Source organism: Corticium candelabrum, chromosome 22 (assembly GCF_963422355.1).
Source record: "Corticium candelabrum chromosome 22, ooCorCand1.1, whole genome shotgun sequence".
Taxonomy (NCBI): Eukaryota; Metazoa; Porifera; class Homoscleromorpha; order Homosclerophorida; family Plakinidae; genus Corticium; species Corticium candelabrum.
Genome location: NC_085106.1, coordinates 5,571,794 through 5,592,910, shown reverse-complemented (window position 1 = coordinate 5,592,910; position 21,117 = coordinate 5,571,794). Strand labels below are relative to the sequence as shown.

Here is a 21,117-nt window from a genome sequence, read left to right as displayed (position 1 = left end):
ATGAGGAGCCGGAGCTTTTTCCGGAATTGCTCCAGTGTGAGAAGAGCCTGGTCACTTTCGAGAACATCATAGTGACGTGAGACCCTGGATCCGGTTTTATAGCTTGGATAAGGCTAATTCGATTAGTTAAGTATGTAGGTATGAGAGTTGAGTAACACGCGACATCGCTTCACGCACTTACTTTTGCGCGAAGTACGTAGTTGTCATCATCGTTCACTTCTAGTACGTATCTAGACAGCTCAGCCATGTAATATTCTGCAGTGTCGCGACTCCTTTCAGCATTGAGTTTTGCCAACAGTACACCGACAAATCTAGATCTGCAGTGTGGCAGTTTGAGAAATGTACTCATTGTATGCGGTTAGTGTATATATGTAGCAATCAGAGACCGTGCATTGAAACAAGTCGTACGTAGTACATAACGCATGTAACTACAAGTCGACTCTACACTTCCTGAACATGGTAGGTCTACTGCACTGCTGTTTTTCCACGCCTAGATGTTTCAGTTCACCATGAGGAGAGCCAATATTGTACAAAAGAGCTGCTTGCTGAGTCGAAATTACTGTCAGATAGACTGCGTTAGCAATAGACGCCAATCTGATCATGACGTGGACTCTGTTCCCGTCTGGAGAGGTCAACAAGCTGTATGCCGCTGCTTTGATGAACCGTTGAGTGAAACAGGGTCGGCAGTTCTCACACCATTTCCCCCAGAGGCTGTAGATGTCAGAGTAGACACGCAAGAGTGGTGAACACTACTACGTCGGTTTCAATTTGAGCAAACCTGCACGAAACACAGGGAATATGGGTGTTTAGCTAGAATCCCGTATTTCCTGTGTTTCGTATAAGCGTAGGTATATACGCGGTCTACAGAGCTCCACTAAATAGTACTTAGACTAGGCGAGTACAAACTACAAATGTCTACGAATTGTAGCTGTTCTGTCTGTCTCATGCAGCAATAACCAGCTGCGCATGCGTCGACTAAAACCCATGTTATGTGTTTGGAATGTTTCATGTTGTGTTTTCTATGGGTTTTACAAACTCGATCCACAAAACCCATGCATAACACATGTTGGGTTAGATGGGTTTTGTGTCACATTCCCTGCACAGATGAGTTGAGTAGAAAGAAACGTTGCTGGAGAGTATAGGTTCAGCGGACCAGTCCCATGTAGGCCATTCCTGTGCTCATTATTCACCTGCACTTTGTCCATCAACAGCTTCAGTGGCTTTCGTGTTCAAGCGCTCTCTGTGGAGGCTTTTTCTTTGCTTCATGTATCAAACGCAATTACATTAACGAGCTCTTTAGGAAATCGAATTAGCCTTATCCAAGCTATGAAACTGGATCCGGGGTCCCGTGTCACTATGACGTTCTCGAAGTGACCAGGCTCTTCTCGTGCTGGAGCAATTCTGGAAAAATCTCCTCCTTCTCGTGTGAGTCACATACGTTTAGCTTAGAGACTGCACGGAAGAGCCTGGCTTGTGAGGCTACAATTTGCCTTAGAACTTGCTGGTTTTTAGTGTATTGTAGACTGTAATAATCATATTAGTCTTGTATAAGAAATATGTGTATTGCCAGACAGACAGACAGACAGACAACCTGTGAGAAGCAGACTTGCCGCTCTAAACTGGCAGTTTTCATCTCATTGGACACAGAGGGGCAAATGATTTGCAGGGCCATCAGAAGGGTGAAGATAAACAGGACTCTGCAACAATAGCTGAAATCCTGTCCATCATGATTTAGGATTTGCAGCCATTGTCTTAATTAAAGAATAGAGTAACCCGGATAAAGATAGGATGCTTGTGTGCAGTTTTAGTTTTGGATATTTCTATGTTACAAGCAAGCGTGCCCAAGCGTAAATGCATGAAGTAGCATGTCCAATCTGGCAGTAATTAATTAGGAAAAGACTCACAGATATTCTGATCTGTCATCTATGACACCTAGATGCTGTCAGTAGATCTGCAAAACGGTAGACTTATCTATAAGTAAGTTTACTAACCATGGTCCCTTTACTTTAATTAAAGTACCTCTCTACAGTGAGCTGCTAATTAACATCAGTGATATAACAATGACAGCATGCTTGCTCAGGAAGGAAAAGTCAAGCTGGTAGGTAGGGTAGCTGTCAGCTAGTTGTCTCTGGACAACCATAGTTTGCCGTTTCAGTTGCCCGGACATATTTTTGGTTGTCTTGAGTCCCGGGCAACCGATTTGTCATACTCTGGTGTGTGTGTGTGTGTGTGTGTGTGTGTGTGTGTGTGTGTGTGTGTGTGTGTGTGTGTGTGTGTGTCCGGATGTAAATTGCGGCACCCGGAGTTTGAATTGCTTCGTGGTTGCCTACCATTTCCCGATTCTCTATGGTTTCATTGCTTATCATATTTCTATCTTTTGAGTAACTCGCCACACCAGCAAGTGAAAAAGCTTGGCTGCAAGATTGGGGATGTCGTAGGATGGCGTCACTTGTGCTGTCTCTCACTTGTTTACCTGCGGAGAACTTGCAGGTCTCTCAGGGTTGATTTCCTGCACAAAGAACATTGATGAAGTAACGAAAGAGGATTCTCTTTTGGTATGTTCCTTCATGGAATATCAGGTTGCTCGTTGGCGTTGACAGGCCCCGGAAACTGTGTGTGTGCTAAAACAACTGTTGTTGAGGAGAGGAAAATAGACCTTGTAGTAAGAGAATTAGACAGATACAATATTAACGTTGCGGCTTTGCAGGAGACATGGTGGTTTGGGAGTGCCGCTTACAGGATAAACAAAGGATTGTTTTGACAGCTGGCAGGCCAACACAGGATGTTAATCACATTGGAGACGTGAAGGTGTTGCACTGGTAATTTCTGGTCCAGATGTAGATGCCTGGAAATTAGGGGGAGAGCAATGGAAAGGTTGTGGTTCAAGTTTGGTGAAGGCACTTCTAGTTACAGGCAAGTGAGTATCTGATCGTATCCATGTTATTTCATGCTATGCACCAACGTTTTCTAAATCTGAAGCTTATAAAAGTACATCTTCTGAAGCTGATGAAAGTAATCCTACGATAACCTCCAGCATGCTCTCAATGAAGTGCCATCTAGAGAGCCATACCTATTGTTAGGTGACTTCAATGCACGTGTTGGATCCAGATGCTTAGATCAATGGTATGGTGTACTGGGCCCTTATGGGCTTGGTAAGGGAAATGACGCAGGAAAAGATCTGCTCTCTTCTTTCTTTCCTTAAATTCAGCAACAATTTGTAACACTTGGTTTCAGTAGCGTGACATCTACTAACAAACTTGGCAACATTCTGGGACAAAACAATGGCATTGCATTGATTTTGCAATAACCAGACAAACAGATCCAAAGGGCTGTTTGAATGCAACAGGTAGACAAGGCGCAAATGTGGCTCTGATCACCAACTTCTTTAAATATAGTTCAAAATGCTAAAAAGGAAGGCTAACCATCGTTCTAGACCAAGAGTACAACACCAGCACAGATTTGCAGCCTAGACTGCGTACAAGTCGAACAGATGACGAAGGTCAAAATTCAGTCAGAGATGATTTTCAAAATCAAGCTTGTGCTAGACTCAGCCAAGACTGGGCAAACACTGAGACTGTGGAAGGAAAATGATCACTAATGAAATCTGCACTAGTTGAAACAGCCACGTCTGTTCTTGGTAATGAACAGAGGAAACACCCTGACTGGTTTAGAGACAACACGGAAGTTCTTGAGCCCTTACTTCAAAAGAGAAACAATTTGCACATTAGATGGCTTGGTACAAGCAATGCTTTGGATCATTGCATGTTTGCAGAGGCTCATAGAAAGGCACAGTTGGCAATTCGAACAGCAAAGAACAAATGGTTTGTAGCAAAAGCTGTGGAGGCCCCAAAACGAAGTTTGATGGAAACATGTGGAAATGCATAAGAGAAATGCAGCGTGGTCGTAGTGGCCTTGCTCCAATGAAAACTGCAGTAGTTGCAGATGATGACGGTAGTCCATGTGTCACGACCAGTGCACAGCAGCAGCAGCAGTGGAGACACCATTTTACAAAGTATTGAATGTCGTAAGTAGCTTTGACGCTGCCGAATTGGAAAAAATTGAACAGAGACCATATTGATCTGAATTTGATGACCTGCCATCTAGTGAAGATCTGAAATCGGCAGTGAATAGTCTAAAAATGGAAAGTCGGCAGGAAGTTCAGGAATTCTGCCAGAAATGATGAATGTTGCTTGTGCTGATGACTTTTTCTTGACTCATTTACTTGATTTAGTTTACTCAGTGTGGAAAAAGAAATCTGTTCGTAAAGATTGGGCAAATGCTGTGTTGGTTCCTATACCAAAGAGAGGCAATCTCACAAGCTGTGACAATTGGAGAGGCATTGCCCTGCTGGACATGGCTGGAAAAGTTGTAGCCTCCATCATTTGAACAAGATTACAAAATCTTGCTGATGAGGTACTACCAGAGTCACAGTGTGGTTTCAGAGGCTCAAGGAGCTGCACAGATATGATTTTCACAGTGTGTCAACTTCTTGAAAGTTGTGGGAACATAACGCAAAATCATTCTTCAGTTTTTTGCAGATCTACTAAAAGGCGTATGACTCTGTTCCACGCTCAGCCATGTGGTTAACATAAAGAAGCTCAGAGTTCCAGACTACACCATTGACATCATCAGATCATTCCATGACGGAATGACGGCTCAATTCAAACTAAATGGAACCTTGCTAGAGCCAATCAGTGACAGCAAGGCTAATACATGGCTCCTGTGCTTTTAATATATGCACGTGTTTTGTAATGGAATGCGGGAGTACAAGTGTACAGGCTCCTAGTGTAGGTGTCACAGGGTTGCCACACCTACGAATAAATTTGTAGCCTACGAATTTTTGGTGCAAAAAACCGACTATGAAATTTACAGGTTGGCCTACGAATTAATAGATTGTCGACTAGGTCCTGACTATCTCACGAACACAGCACCTCCAAACTTTGTGTAGGTGTTGTTATTCCTTGCAGAATGTTTTCTGATCATAGTTTTGTGATCGAGCATCATGTTCACCACATTCTGATGGTCTTTTGTCATACGCGTCTCAAACTAAACCCGGATGCGTTCACAAATCCAGATGCTTTTACAAACCCGGATGCGCTAACAAACCCGGATGTGTGAAGACTAGCATTAGCTTCTTTTGTGGACGATCATACAGTACTGAGCAATGGGGAAAGTGACTCAAGATCCTGAACCTTTAGCAAAGAGGTATCGCTGGACTCAAAAATACAGGAAAGAGTGGGAGTCAAACGCAGACTGTGTCGGGTGGCTTAGACAATCGAGACGTCAGCCTTCCATGGCGACATGCACTCTATGCAACAAGGAGCTTAGGTATGAAAGTGGTGGCCTACGGCAATTACGTAATCATGCACTATCTTCAGAACACATATCGTGTAAAAGGCAGAGAGAGGGCGGTATTTGCCGTGACCTTCAAGAGTCATTTCTTCCCAAGAAGCAGTCTTTTCTGTCAGTTGCAGCCACAAATGGAAATTTTTTAAGCTATCATTTTCTTGGCTGAACACAATGTGCCAGTGGCGACTGCTGATCATATAATTCCTCTTCTGCGTAGCATTGCACCTTATTCAAAAATCTTGTCAAAGATGCAGGCAGCAAGGACAAGATGACAGCTGGTATCTATTCTGTTGCAGACGCAATGCGATACCAACTTGTTTCTCTCACGCAAAGCAGCTGTTTTTTCTTAGTTCTAGATGAAGCAATGGATATTAGTGTTCGTGAACAAGTAGCCATATCAGTTAGAGTGTGAGATACTGTGTCAGGAGAGGTTTGGTCTATGCTGCTGAGAGTAGAGGAGGTGAACTCACTGACTGCAGAACGTATATTTTCTGTTGTGTATGCAAAGTTGGAACAAGACGGTATTCCTTGGGAAAACCTAATTTGATACGCTTCAAACCGCGCAAATGTCATTTGTGGTAAGAAAAATTCTGTGCTGACAAGACTGCTTGAAAAGAAACCCTATCTGTTTTTTTTGCACTGTATTTGCCACCAACTTCATCTGTGTGCATCCGCAGCTTGCAAAGTCTTTTCAGATAGCGTCAGACTGCATATTTTTAACACAGGTCAAAACAGTGTGCTGCCTTAAGGCAAGTACAAGTTTCTCTCGGTGTGCCTCTGCATAAGTTCATAAGCCTGCGTTGACTTGCTGGCTCAGTTTCCATCAGTGCGTTTTGTGTACCATTGAGTAGTGGGATGCAATTTTGATGTGCTTTTCTGCAGACGCTAATGTATGCCATCTTGACAACGTCAAACACTCAGTTGAGCTCATGAACGAGAAAACTACTAAACTGTTTCTACAATTTCTGAAGAAGGTGTTAGAACATTTCACAAAACTGAACACAGAATTTCAGTCAGATAATGTTTTGATTCACAAGTTGCATGACTGCCTAATTGAGTTTCTGAGATTATGTTATTAAATTGTCTCAAGTTGTCTTTTCTAGCAGAGGCTAGTTTAGAAGTCAGCTTAGCCATTGACTTAGACGATTCCAAAAACTGGATAGCAGCTGAGAATATTGTCCTCAGTGCTGACTGCCGTGCAGCCATTGATCGACTACGATCTACGCCAAGAAAGCTTGAGTTTCTGAACGGATATCGCTGGTTTTATTTAGAAGCCTCGCGTCAGTTGCGTTCTCGACTGTCGTTGAGTTGTCCAGTTTTGCAATGGTTGAACATGCTTAATCCCAGATCTGGAAAATGCCAAACTGCCTCCAATATCTACGCAGTAGCGTCAAGATTTCGATCAGTTGTTCCGACATCACAGCTGACAAAGATTCAAAGGGAGTGGCAGATTTATCAGATAGCTTCTGATCACACAAATTTTGAGGGATTTGATGGTCGAAGAATATTGGTATAAAGTAAGCCAAATGTCTGGTCACAACGGTCAAACTCTACCCAGTGTTGGCAACGTTGGCTAAAGCTCTGCTTGTATTCCACATGCAGGAGTAGTCGTAGAGAGCCACTTTTCTGCGCTTCAGGGAGAGAGAAAAATAAGAATATTGAAGTTGAATGGCCGCTACGCTGTTAAGTAGCCTTTTAACCATAAAGTGTAATAAAGGGAGCACAACTAATTTGGACTTTTGTCCAACTGCAGAAATGAGGCGATTGCTAGGCTAGAACACTGCAAGAGTAGCCGGCAAATTTACAAGAAAATATAAGAAAATTCTCTGAAAGGGAATCTCTTGGTGGCTTTGGCTCTATAACACAACACCTATAAGCTATTCCAATGCTTCATAGAAATTCGAGCATTCTCAGAATCTCAAGCAGGACTCTACTAGACATCCAACAGCTGACGTCTGACGCAATTCTGGAGTGTGCGTGATCTCAACAGGATCAGGTGGACGTGCCACTATCAGCATTTGGCTACGAATTTTCAGCAAAAGAACTGTGGCAACCCTGGCGTCATGATCAATTACAAGTATGACAAAAAGCTATTTCAGAGATACACACGCAATTCTACTGAAATGCTGCTAACTGACTGTCAATATGCGGATGCTGCTGCCCTGCTGTCAATTACGAGATCAAGGGCGATGAGAGCAGTGACTGAATATATTGAAACAAGTCAAGATTTTGGTTTATCACCGAGTATTCTGAAAACTAACTAAGGTGATGGCTGCAGGTAGGGAGGCATGTTCCAAAGATTGCAGTCCCATACATACTGAACATGGTGACATTGAATCTGTGCGAGGTTTCATATATCTTGGATCCACAATTGAAGCTTCAGGGAAATTAGACTTGGATGTCGATTACAGAATTATGAAAGCATCCAAGACATTTGGAGCTTTACGTAAAGCTGTGTTTGAGGATAAAAATCTGACTACATTAAAAACGCAAAGTATACACTGCTTGTGTGCTCTCTACACTATTATATGGCTGTGAATCGTGGACCCCTTTGAAGAAACATTTTCAGAAATTGAACTCTTTTCATAATAGATGTCTTCAGGTGTGTCTTGGAATCTCTATCACAACACAGTGGTAAAATCATATCTCAAATAAAACAATAAGACAAAGATGGGGAGATCCTGACACTATAAACATCAAACTTATAAGACGACGTATGCAATGGTTAGGGCATTTGACTCGAACGCCCAGCCATCGAATTCCCAAGATGTGCTTCTTTGGGTGGTTGTCAGAAAAACGTCCACAAGGTGGCCCTAAGAAATGCTAGAAAGACATAATTAGGAAAGACGTAAATGATCTGAAGATTCCAGAAAGCTGTTGGTATGACGTAGCAAATAGATCAAGATCTGCCTGGAAAGACCATTACCATGCCTGTCTAGAGTCTAGTCAAGTGTCATCTGGCAATGTTGATTTACAAACTGTTGTCTGTCATGACTGCCTCAGAGGCTTCAGATGCATTAGTGACTTGAAGAGACACAAATACATTGCTGAAAGAGAAAAACCTATACATCAGCAAAAAGGAGCCATTGAATGCCAGACCTGCAAGAAGTATTTTCGAAGCAAAAGAGGCCATGCAGTACACAACTGCATTGATATGCATGGGGAAACTTTTTTGTGACTTGTGTTTGTCCCCTGAAGGGGTAGCATGCTCATTTAGACGGAAGCAATACAGGAGGAGGAGTGTGTGTGTGTGTGTGTGTGTGTGTGTGTGTGTGTGTGCGCGTGTGTGTGTGTGTGTGTGTGTGTGAGAGAGAGAGAGAGGAGAGTTGGTGACCGGTAGAGACGTTAGAGATGATGTCAGAATGCCCGTTCTTTTGGAGAACAGCGTGATTGAATCGGTAAAGAATTTTCGATATCTTGGTTCCACCATCTTTTCATGTGGGAGGTTAGACCTTGAAGTGGAAAAATGAATTGCACAACATCTGGAGCGTTTGGAGCTTTGCACAAAGCTTTTTTTGGTTGACCGAAATCCGACTGTTAAAACCAAAGTACTTATATACCAAGCTTGTGTATATTGGCTGTACTCGTGTGTGAATCAGAGACTTGGGTTTCTCATAAGTGTCATCTACAGAAGCTGAATACATTTCATCATAGATGCATGCAAATTTCACTTGGAATCTCCACCAAAGAGCAATGGTCCAAACATCTGTCATTGATTGAAGCTACAGTACTAATCAGACAGCGATGGGGAGACCTTGAAACTATAACACAAAAAGTGACTTAAGGCCTGTCCACACTGGCAACTGGATTGTGATCCGATTGCAATCTGATAGCGATAAATCCAACCCACATCGCAAGGTGGTTTCAATCGCGATCGGTTGAATCCAATTAGAAATAGTTGGCGTTACCTTCACATACGCTATGCGTGTAGTCGGAACATCTAACACTCCTCACTCATCTTTGTTCTCACTCACGTTACGTCGCTGTATCAAAGCTTTCCACAAGCAAAGAAGCTACACATACACGTCAGTCGTCAGTCAAGTGATATTGAAAATGAGGCAGAGGTAGCGTTTTCAAAGTGCAGTGTGGACACTTGCTATCTCAATCCGATCGCGATTCATTCTGGTCTAGTGTGGACAGGGCTTAAATGCCGATTAGAGTGGCTTGGCCATCTTGCCAGAACGCCAAATCAGCAGTTCCCAAAGATATGCCTTTTCAGCTGGCTACCTCAACAGTGACCACAGGGTGGGCCAAGAAAGAGTTGGAAAGATGTCATTCGGGAAGACCTAACGAATTTGGGGATTCCTGAGGACAAATGGTTTGATGTAGCAAACAGTTCCAGAACTGCATGGCATCATGCTTACTGTACAGCTCTTGAGTCGGCAAGATCAGAACAACCTACTCTGCGAATACAATGTCAACAGTGCTTATGCTCCGACAAGACAGTGATAGAAATGTCACAAAAATGTAATGCAGAACACACCAACAGCGAGGTGCAATACGATGTACTCTTTGAAACGATGGTTTTGAGCCGAGGCAGATATACAGTTCACAAGTGTCTTTCTGACTAATACAAGCTAGGTTTAGTTCTTGTTCCCATTCGAGAGGTAGTGTGACCTTTCTTTATTACAGCAGCGATGCAGGAGGAGGAGGAAGGGAGGTGTTAGTCAGATTATAATTAACATGTAACTTGTTGTTTGCTGTGTGATGTGATGTGATGTAATGTCTGCAGGTAGCCGCCTGTCAAGATGGCACGATGACATTGTACGAGCTTTCAGCCAATACGGTTCACGGGTTGTACAAAGACAGGTGCAGCATGTCCTTCATAGCAATGCTCAACACCCTAGTAGTAGTATTGTATAGGATGAAATATTGATGGGAATTTAGTTTGGCTCTTTACTTGACTTTCATATCCTGAATGTTTGATATTTGCCATTTATCTCACTCATGCGTGAGAAGAGCTAGCACACATAGGCCTGTTTCAGCATACTTTCCAATTTGGCTTTGTCTGTCTTCAAGTAGCTGTTATATTTTTTATGTGTATGGTTTTCTTGTAGGATAGTCTACGTTCATTGGAAGTAATTCTGAGTCTTTGTCTGAGCTTGAGGTACATGTACATGTATATCACCATGATAGCACCTACTCATAAAGCTGCCACTTTGCCAAAATGAATTTCTTCCCAATATTTCATCTTGTATGATATCAACACACCTTTGTTTGTGTGTGTGTGTGTTATTGTTGTTGTTGTTTTGTTGTCAGATATGCATTCCGTGACAGTCTAACTGATGTTGTGGTACAACACTTAACCACTCAAGGTCGAGGTGAGTAACTTTACATCCATTGTGTCTTTCCAACATTTACACATTGACAAGTTTGCACATATTGTAATATCCAGGGCTCAAAAAATAGGTCGTCAAGTCGTCAACTGACGACTAGCGTTGTAATCTAGGTCGTCAAATGACAACTATAGCAGACCAATGCTAGTTTGTAATGGCTTTTCAGTATGCAGGAGGATAGCTGTACTGTGCTGAAACATGGGCATTGCGGTTGACGCTCGCATTGGGACATTTGTCGTACAATGATCTGTACGCGTAGTAAATTATTACGCCAAGCATACGTTGACAAACTGCTCATATCCCGGATAATGAAATGGGGAATGCAAGAACCATCTCAGGATTCCAGGCATGAAGTTTATGACCAAAGAGCATGTGAGGAAGTGGTATAGGTTGAAATAGGTAGATATGATTTTATTAGCAAGAAACAGACAACTTCCGCAATGTGATATGTGGTTGAAACCCTGCCTTGTTTTGACAAAGAGAAGTGGTATGCGTTTAGTCACTAATTCAATTAGCTATCACTATTCCCCGAAGGTGTGTCCTAGCTCTGTTTAGTGTAACATGCCGTATCCATTGGTTCAGCGGTAATGTGTTGGATACTCTTGGTTGCATGTCATTGTGAAGTATGGAATACTGCGCTGTATGCTTGCACTAAACTTGTACCCAGTCCTCTCCTCTTGTGCGCTCCAAAATGGCGGTATATTATACCACTAAACACCATGATTGATATCAATATAACATCCTAAAACTAAAATTTTCGAGGACCTAAAATTTTTGGAAACTCGTCAAATGACAACAACTAGTTGGACTGATATCTTACAACTTACGGCCTCCTATGTTATGGAGATGTTTAACAGATTGGTGTTATACTGCAGAGGTTAAGTTAATAGTATTTCATTGCAGTCAGAATAGTTATGTGTATTATACAACTTTAGAAATTCTTAGTCACCAACGTTTAAATAGGTTAACACTTGGGTTTAGAACAAAACTGTCTATGAGAGGAGATGCTCTCTTTCACATGCACATGTTGGTAGTTAAAACTGTTTGAGCCACTGCCAAAGGCAACCTATCTGTACTGCATTTCTTGCAGTCTTTGAAACATGCTCACTGAAATCGTATTATTGCTATCACTGGTAATCTCTCTCAACAGAATAGGTTCCAGCCTTGTTTAGCTACTGCAAGCAACTGGATTGTTTGGAATTTGCTTGATTGTCTCCACACATTTATGCTTTGCTACGTCTACTTTTCGGCAGCTATGTTTGTCTAAAACTTAGCAATTGATAGCATTTTTTTCCTGGGGTCTCATCCTATAACAGTGTGTTGATTTAGTCACAGGGTTGTCGTATTGCTCTATTTGTTAGCATCTTGAACTAAGACTTCTACGCTAATTTTTGTATGAGTTTTTGTTGCATCTGTTTTACTTGTTAAGATCTTTCTAGTTCGTATTCATTGTCGTGAAATGATCAAGAAAGTTGCTATCTGCAAAGATCGTCTTGCCGTGAGTCAGAAATTTTAGAAAATTAATTGTACTTGCAGTTATGATGCAACTTGTTTGTGATCATGAAGGTTCAGCTTCCTGATAAGATTATAATTTATGAACTGGCAGATCAGATAGAAAATCCTGAAACAAGACATTACAAAGTGAAAGTAGGAAAGTGTAGATTGTGACATGCATTAAACAAATGGAGACGATACATTGTGTCTAGGAGAAGATCTTCAGAAAAACAGATTGCAGTCTTCTTGTTGTTTGTTCGCGCCATGTTGTGCTCTGTCAGGTGGGGACTTTATATAAGAAGTACAGTTATTGGGTGCTACTAATGCTAATGATTAAGTCAATTATTGTTTAGCATGCGGTAACAGCTGTTGGTTTAAACAGGTTTGAGATGTTTTGTAACTTTTTGGTTGTTTACTTTGTGAAGGAGCGGGTGTTGCAGTGTTTGACATTTGCTGGTGTTAAAGAGAGGTGTCTTGACTTGAGTTGATTTTTGACATTTGTCTTCTGTTATTGTTGTATTACTGTTATGTAGAGAATGGAATTTAGAGGCTCCAATCAAATACATCAAAGTGACTGGTGGACCACCAGGAAGAGAAGGGTTACTTGTTGGTTTGAAGAGTGGACAGGTGAGTTGTGAGTGTACTGTTAATGCTTGGCTAGATAATGTAGCATGCTCTGTTTGCAAGAGTTGTTTTACTGAGTAACTGAATGTTGTAGTTTATAATGGAACTAGCTCATCATCCTGTTCTCTGCATGGGCAGATTAGAACATATTATCTAAATCTTGTTTCTATTACTTTTTATACAATCCCTACATCTTCAGAGAAAAAAATTTTAAATTTCTAGTTTGGTAAGTTTTTAGGAGTGTGAAAGCACAGCCTACTTTATTAATTAAACAAAGATTCTATAGCGTAACGAAAATACACATTTCCTAAATCATACTTGGTATACATGTATAGTCTCATATCTCGAGCTTGTGGATCTTAGGTTTACAGTGTACTTGCAAAATATGCTAAGAGCTATGCAGTGTTTGTGTATAGGTGGTTTGAATCAGACGTTACATTTAGTTGCAATAATACCACTAGTAAGTATGAAACTGTGTTCTACTCGCTTCAAAGCTACCAGCATTCGTGCATGTTGTGTGTGTGTGTGTGTGTGTGTGTGTGTGTGTGTGTGTGTGTGTGTGTGTGTGTGTGTGTGTGGTGTTATAACTCAACTGGTTAGAGAGTGCGTTTGGAGAATGAAAACATCCGGGACCTTGCATGATTGCAGGTTCAAGTCACAGTGATGGCGAGCTATTGCATAACTTCCTTAAGCAAGAAACTGACACACATTTGCTTCTCTCGACTCAGGAGTATAAATGAGTACCTGGTCATTGACTGGGGTCCTAAGCGGCCATCGGCTGTGACGTGACATCAGCCACTGGGGTCCTTGTGAGACTTCGGGTGCTCACACCACAGTCGGCTTCACAAGTCAGTGCTCCTGCGAGTGCCTGGCCCAGCTCCAGGAATTTGCTAGTGCCGGCCCAGAGTTCCCTGAGTAGTGCACAGGGCCCAGCTTAACAGCTGGGGGGCATGATCTCTGAGAGGCAGCTCCTGACATTTAGGGATTTTTATGTGTGTCTGTGTCTGTGTCTGTGTGTGTGTGTGTGTGTGTGTGTGTGTGCCTGTGTGTGTGTGTGTGTGTGTGTGTGCCTGTGTGTGTGTGTGTGTGTGTGTGTGTGTGTGTGTGTGTGTGTGTGTGTGTGTGTGTGTGTGTGAGTGTGTGTCTGTGTGTCTGTGTGTGTGTGTGTGTGTCTGTGTGTGCGTGTGTGTGTTTGGTGATGACATCGGGGATCTTGTATTCCGTGATGAGGGTTGAAGGTTTGATCCTGGTGGAGGCAATACTGTCGCAGTTTCCTTGAGCAAGAAACTCACCCACACTTGCTTGTCTTGACTCAGGAGTATAAATGAGTACCTGGTCATTGACTGGGGTGGACATGACCGCTGGCTTGGCAGCAACATCATGCAGCAGACGGGTACTTGTAGGCCTTGGTGTCCAGTCCCAGAGCTGTGCCATTCTCAGTGCCCCTAGATGACTCTGGCCAAGCTCCAGGTGGATTGTAGCGCTGGCCCCAAGACTCCACGTAGCGCATGGAGGCCCTGTCTCTAGAGGCAGGGGGAGCTATCTCCGCAACTGACCTCAAGGTTGACGTCGAAAGACGTGGAGGGCTTAACATTTGTCCATTTTGTGTGTGTGTGTGTGTGTGTGTGTGTGTGTGTGTGTGTGTGTGTGTGTGTGTGTGTGTGTGTGTGTGTGTGTGTGTGTGTACTGCAAAATATTTCGATCTCATGCAAAAAGTCGAGATTGGAGAAGGAATTTATGCAGATGATTAACTGCTTGATCTCCTGGTTGTCTACAACAATTTCTAAATGCATGATTGCATAATTTTGAAATTTGTGTCCAGTGGGGCATGATTATTATCATTTAAACAACTAAAGTTCTTGGTGTGGGCAACAAAGCAAGCTCACATTTTCGTTGATGGTCATGCATCACGTTACAGAATGTTAAAGAGTTTGTTATTTAGACCACTTAAATTGAAAACTCAAGATTCGTTAAGTTAGATAGACTACTATGAGAATCAAAATGCTTGTTTCAGCAGCGTCGGTCTTTTCTTTGTTGGCCAGGTGTCATTGAACGCTACACACAGACACACACACACACACACACACACACACACACACACACACACACACACACACACACACGCCAACATTTACGCAACTTGCACGTGACTGAGCGTGTGTATGCGTGTGCCTCTTGAACAAAAGCTCGACTTCTACACGCAGCCGCCTTGTACACAGTACGAGGTTTTCGATATGCGGGAGTTCGGTCTTAAATATAATCCGTTAGCATTAGACAACTGCAAAATTTTTATCGTAGGCCACACCTCTAAGCTCATAACAAACATTACATTCTGAACGCTGCAAAGTCAACATTTGTGATGGAAGCGAGCCAAATTTATTTGCTTTTGCCATAATTCAAATACTTGAAGACGTTGGTGTTCCAACTACGGCAAGGAGAGGTATATTGCGTTTTCAATTGTGTTGACTTTCAACGTCACTTCTAATTAATTACGTGCACCTTTTGCGTTTGCTTGTGCGGTTCAAGAGCGTGATTCTTTGTCTAATTAGCTAACTGTAGGCTTTCAGGTTTTTCAACCACGAAACGTGTCAAGAATTCTTTTCGCCTGTTTGTACACGTGTACCCTAGACTGCTTCTTGTAGCGTAGCAAGAGCTTGTGATTGGCTGCCTGGTTATTGTTTGCTAACAATTGCTTACAGCAATTGCTGTTGAACGTAAGTAGGGTAGCAGGTTCAAATCCATTCTAGAAATCTTTTTTCTTAGGTGTTTCTTTTCTATCATCAAAAAGAATACAGGTCGGCTTATTCTACGTTGTTTCCCAAAGTTTTAGCTTTAGATATGCCTTAGTCAAGGAGTTATACGTGACGAAGGAGAAGAAGAAGAAGAAGAAGAAGAAGAAGAAGAAGAAGAAGAAGAAGAAAGAAGACAAAATCCGGCAAAAACTCCAAAATTGACGAGCGTTTTTCTAGTTCTGAAGACAAGCTGAGATCAATTCAGAAGTAGTCAAGCGTAGTTGAACTTGTAAGGTTTTCTATGTGTCGTTTTGAAGATATTTAGCATCGTTTTAACTTAAGGTGATTTCGGGAGGTTTAAAATATGACCACGCCCACACAACCTGGTCAATCCCTACATACGATATGCAAGATATCTATATATACAAGAATACAAAATATTTATGTAATAAATAAAAATCAAAGCAGGGATGGCTGCGTACTTTAAGCTAGTGCTTGAAGAAATAGGGGTCGAAACTTTTCGCAGACAAGTAACTACTCATACTTTACATCTGAAACCAATCTCCCACAATTAAATCCCTACTTCACTCTGTTTGCTTTCAAGGTGGCTGCTTGGATAGGAGTGAAGTAGGAATTCAATCATGGGAGATTGGTTTCAGATGTAAAGTATGAGTACTTGTCTGAGAAAGTTTCAACCCCTATTTTTATTTTTTCACCTAGCTATACTTGCTTTGTTTTTATTTATTGCATAAATATTTTTGTATTCTTGTTCATGTTCTTTTTTGTATAGAAACACATGCATTGTTACAACTCATAGTATATTTGAGAATTAATTCCTTAGACTGTTGTGTTAATGCTGCTACTCAACAATGGGAAAGCGAAGATCCTGTGAGCGACACGAAAATCCCGTAAGCAAAACGAATGTACAAACTGGCAAGTCGATCGACACTCAAGTTTCATGAATAGGCTAGATCGTCGAGTGTTTCAAGTCGTATGGAATGAATGAAGAAGCTCAGATCCTGTGAGCGGCTTCGAGAACGACGAAGATCCCACGAAACTGGCAAGTTGGCAGTATGTCACACGCAGAGAAGGGTATAGCAAATGGCGTGTCAGATTTCGTAGTAAGAACGTCGTCCCAACGTGGTAGTGCCAAAGGAATAGTCAAAGGCCATGGCCACTGCATAGCCACGCAAGATAATATAAGAATTGTGGCATTTATGTAAGCATTTCAGAGCTATGCTGTCCCAAAGTGAAAATCAGGATTAATATTAACTATCGGTGCCATCCCTCTGTGTGTGTGTGTGCACGCACGTGTGTGTGTGTGTGTGTGTGTGTGTGTGTGTGTGTGTGTGTGTGTGTGTGTGTGTGTGTGTGTGTGTGTGTGTGTGTGTGTGTGTGTGTGGTGCGATAGCTCAGTTAGTTAGAGAGTTATCTTATGCAGTGTATACATCTGGGACCAGTGTATACATGCAGGTTTAAGTCACAGTGATGGCGAGTTATGGCATAATTTCCTTGGCACGGAACTCACATACAATTGCCTCTCTTGACTCAGGAGTATAAATGAGTACCTGGTCATTGACTGGGGTGGCAAAGGCTCCCGATTGCGACAAAGTCCATCAGCCACTGGGGTTCTGGTGGGACTTTGGGCGCCCACGCCACAGATGGCGACACAGTCGGTGCTCCTGCGAGTACCTGACCAGGCTCCAGGAGATTACTTAGCACTGCCCATAGCTCCTGCGTAGTGCTCAGGAACCCATCCATCTGGCTGGGGGCATAACCGTAACGAACGGCAGCTCCTTATCCATTTGCCGTGTGTGTGTGTGTGTGTGTGTGTGTGTGTGTGTGTGTGTGTGTGTGTGTGTGTGTGTGTGTGTGTGTGTGTGTGTGTGTGTGTGTGTGTGTGTGTGTGTGTGTGTGTGTGTGTGTGTGTGTGTGTGTGTGTGTGTGTGTGTGTGTGTGTGTGTGTGTGTGTGTGTGTGTGTGTGTGTGTGTGTGTGTGTGTGTGTGTGTGTGTGTGTGTGTGTGTGTGTGTGTGTGTGTGTGTGGTGTGTGTGTGTGTGTGTGTGTGGTGTGTGTGTGTGTGTGTGTGTGGTGTGTGTGTGTGTGTGTGTGTAAAGCAGGATCTTCAAGAAAGGCGAGTCTGATCTCCACCAAATTTGGGTCGTGCATGCCGAATCCATCCATGTCAAAAGTGAGATTGTCGTTGTCTTCCGTACTTCTCCCGTGAAGACGCGATTTCCTACCCATCGAATCCGCCTCAAACCCGTCTCTGCTTGCATGTGAATATCTCAGATATCCGCCAAATTTAAACTGCCCTTTCCCCACATCGGACAGTATGCGTTGAACATGTCGTTTATTGCGAGCATGTCGGGGAAGGAAAGATTTTTTTGCGTACATCTGTGTCTTGACAAACACCTACCCTTCATTTGACCTTGTAGGCGAATTGAACTTCTGCCACGTTTTTTATGCCTGTTCCCCGCAATGCCAGCAACGTCTTTGAAGTGATGCCGCCCAACGGGACAGTCGAAAGGGCGAGAGTCAGATGAGTTGTGACTTGGTCTAGAGACAGGGAACGGATTGTTTGGGTGAGTACATAACTGCGCATGACTTCCAAGTTCCTGCTGCTTGGACATATGTTCTAACTGCATTCGCGTAGAACGAATGCCAGGTTTAATACACCTGTTCCCCGCAACGGCAGCAACGTCTTTATAGTAATGCTGCTAGCATCCGACGGGACTATCGAAATGGTTTCAACGGGATAATTAACAATCATGGTCAATAATCCAATCAACGGGATTTTTGAAATAGGACACTCGGTTACAGATACACTTCATGCTAGATTAGAACGGGACTCAACAAATACATATGCAGACATTGGGATACTCGATCTTTGCTAATTTCTCAGAATGGGATATCATTGAATGGGATATAACTCTGGACGAAGTTCTTTGTGAGAATTCTGTCCAGCTGCTAATTAATTCTTTAGAACGGAGTAAAGAGGCATATGAACGAGATCTACATACTTTAGTAAATTTTCAGAATGGGATACTCATGCAACAACATAAATTTCCATACAGAGTTAAATTAATTGACTTTATGAGAATTCTGTCTGTGGCTGTCAATGCTGTGAATGAGATACACTTCATGAATGCATACAAAATATATTTATTACTAACAACTAATAATCTAATCTGCCCATGCAGAGAACGGGATAGTGTGCTAGTGATAGGATAAGGTATATGATATGATGCAATACGATACGCAATAGGATACAGTACGATAAAAATGTTAGGTTACTTATTGCCGGTATCTCGTTCACATGCATTTTTACTCCATTCTGAAGAATTAATTAGCAGCCGGACAAGAATTTCATTCAGAGTTATATCCAGATTCCCAGATATCCTGTTCTGAGAGCGATTATCTTAAAGTAGAAGATATGCTGTTACAGATTCCATTCTTTGATTGCGTTATTGATTGTTGGATAATATCTTGTTGAAGAAGACAAATTAAAATTTAAAGACTGCAATATATACAAAAATATCTTTCCTTATTTGACGTCTCGGCAATAAACAACACGCTTCGTGCATACCGTCCAATTCAGAAACAGGCAGTTTAAATGTGGTGGAGATCCTATAGAAATTCGTGCGTGATTGGAGGCAGGTTTGATCGGCCTAAAGACGTCACAGATCACAATCTGTTAAGATAGAGTCTAGTGCACGTTCCCAATGACTCACATTTACTCTAGACACCGAAAGAAACTCGCCATGCATAGTTCTATGCATATAATGTAGCACTATATGTCTTTTATACATACAATGGTAATATTATGACACTTTGAAAACAATGCAGTCACCCACTACTAGGACAGACAGACAAATTGCTTAATTTTGACTCAAAATGTAAAAGTAAAGTATTACTCATGAATTAAGACTAGACTAAGCAGTTGTGTTCATGGATTCATGGATGTGTTGCTACATGTCCACACCAAAAAGGTAGTTTTTAACTTTGCTAAGAAAATGGCTTATAATCTTCTGATTACTTACCTTACCGTTATACTTTGTAGTGTGTGGTAGAAAATTGTTTGTGGCATCTACCATAAAACCAGAAATCGTACGGTACATTCTATTGTGCGTTTTTGCGGTTAAACTGAGATCGCACGAATAGCATCCGAAGAACATAAACCTATTGCGCATGCATGATTCTTTAGAACCTGTTACCGAACAGCATCCGTTTCTTCCATGTCAATTCGCAATTTCTTTCAGCGTATTTAGCCTGGTTTACAATACACCTTGCATCGGGTCTCGTCATCCTATTCCAGTGTGTCGCGTCATAAATGGCCTCCTTTGACGTGAGTTGACACGACGCATGGTGTATTGTGAACCAGGCTAAATACTCTGAAAGAAATTGCGGATTGACATGGAAGAAACGGATGCTGTTCGGTAACAGGTGCTAAATAATCATGCATGCGCAATAGGTTTATGTTGTGCGGATGCAATTTGTGCGATGTCAGTTTGACCGCACAAAACGCACGATATAATGTACCGCACGATTTTCTGGTTTTACGGTAGATGCCACAAACAATTTTCTGCCACACACTACAACGTATAATGGTAGGTGTGCGTGAATAAGCCCTTGAAAGACCACATGAAGGAGAGTTTTGTGGCATGGTATTCTGACAAAGTTTTGTGTCACTTATCCAGTGGAGGCACAGTGGATACAGTGGTAGTTGGTTTGCAAATCAGTGTTTTGAAATCATTAGCTGCTCAATGGTTATTGAATGCATTTGATTATTGTGCACATCATTTTGACATTGCCAACGCATTTAGATCAGTTGGAATTGATTGCAGTCTGTGACCTGGTGTTATGTTTGCTGTTTTACTAGAAATTAACAATCTGTGATAAACAGTTGTATGGGTGTACATGGCTACCAATCGCACAATTTAAAACCGCACAATAGAGTTGAAGGAGTGATTTCGGACGAAATTGCACAATATTATGTATGCACAATTTTCTGGTTTTACGGTATTTCTAAATCTGCCTTACTTCTTTGACCTTTAGCACCTATTGACTTCTTTGGAAGGTCCAAGGAGGTAGAGGCATTCATCACTTTGTGCCCGTTAGACTCCAAAATGTTTGAACCTTTAACTCGCATTTCTCCACTACATATGCCGCCACATCAGCAGCTCTGCAAGAGTGTCTCTCTCCAATTGTGAGCCATACTGACATCTAACTCAGTGTTTGACCCATTGGGTGCATCATAGATGACAATACATCTGCCGTACTGTCTGTCTCTAAATATAGGTTTCTGGATTTCTTGTGATGGTACATTTGGAGTTTGTTCAGGCTGTTACTCCCAAGTGTTTACCATTAGCATTATGGTGTGTTACCAGACTGGCCATTCCCAAATGACACGTCAGTAAGTAGTAACCAGTTCCCTCCAGTTGATATCTGCAATTGCATTTTATGCATGGGTTGAATCGCCTAGACTGAAACGCATGGGCTGTTTGATTTCAAAAACGATGCTGAACAAAACTCATTTGAACAAAAGGCATATCTCTTTGAGGACTTGATTCCAACTGTAG

The 21,117-nt window shown here is 42.1% G+C and overlaps 1 protein-coding gene across 1 annotated transcript; it reads left to right on the top strand.

Moving 5' to 3' along the window:
* Window positions 1–9,861: 9,861 nt before the first annotated feature.
* On the top strand, window positions 9,862–20,492 carry LOC134197074 (intraflagellar transport protein 122 homolog). The gene is made up of 8 exons (XM_062666316.1): window positions 9,862–10,158; window positions 10,609–10,670; window positions 12,125–12,183; window positions 12,252–12,332; window positions 12,392–12,460; window positions 12,605–12,648; window positions 12,713–12,806; window positions 20,418–20,492. The coding sequence occupies exons 1-8, from the start codon at window positions 10,106–10,108 to the stop codon at window positions 20,490–20,492; spliced, it is 537 nt and encodes a 178-aa protein (XP_062522300.1). The 5' UTR covers window positions 9,862–10,105.
* The last annotated feature ends 625 nt before the right edge of the window (window positions 20,493–21,117 follow it).

Coding starts and splice junctions, on each gene's coding strand:
- LOC134197074 (XM_062666316.1), top strand. CDS start 10,106: ATGACATTGTACGAGCTTTCAGCCAATACGGTTCACGGGTTGTACAAA. Junction 12,184..12,251: donor TCTGCAAAGATCGTCTTGCC/GTGAGTCAGAAA, acceptor GTGATCATGAAG/GTTCAGCTTCCTGATAAGAT. Junction 12,649..12,712: donor TTTGCTGGTGTTAAAGAGAG/GTGTCTTGACTT, acceptor ACTGTTATGTAG/AGAATGGAATTTAGAGGCTC.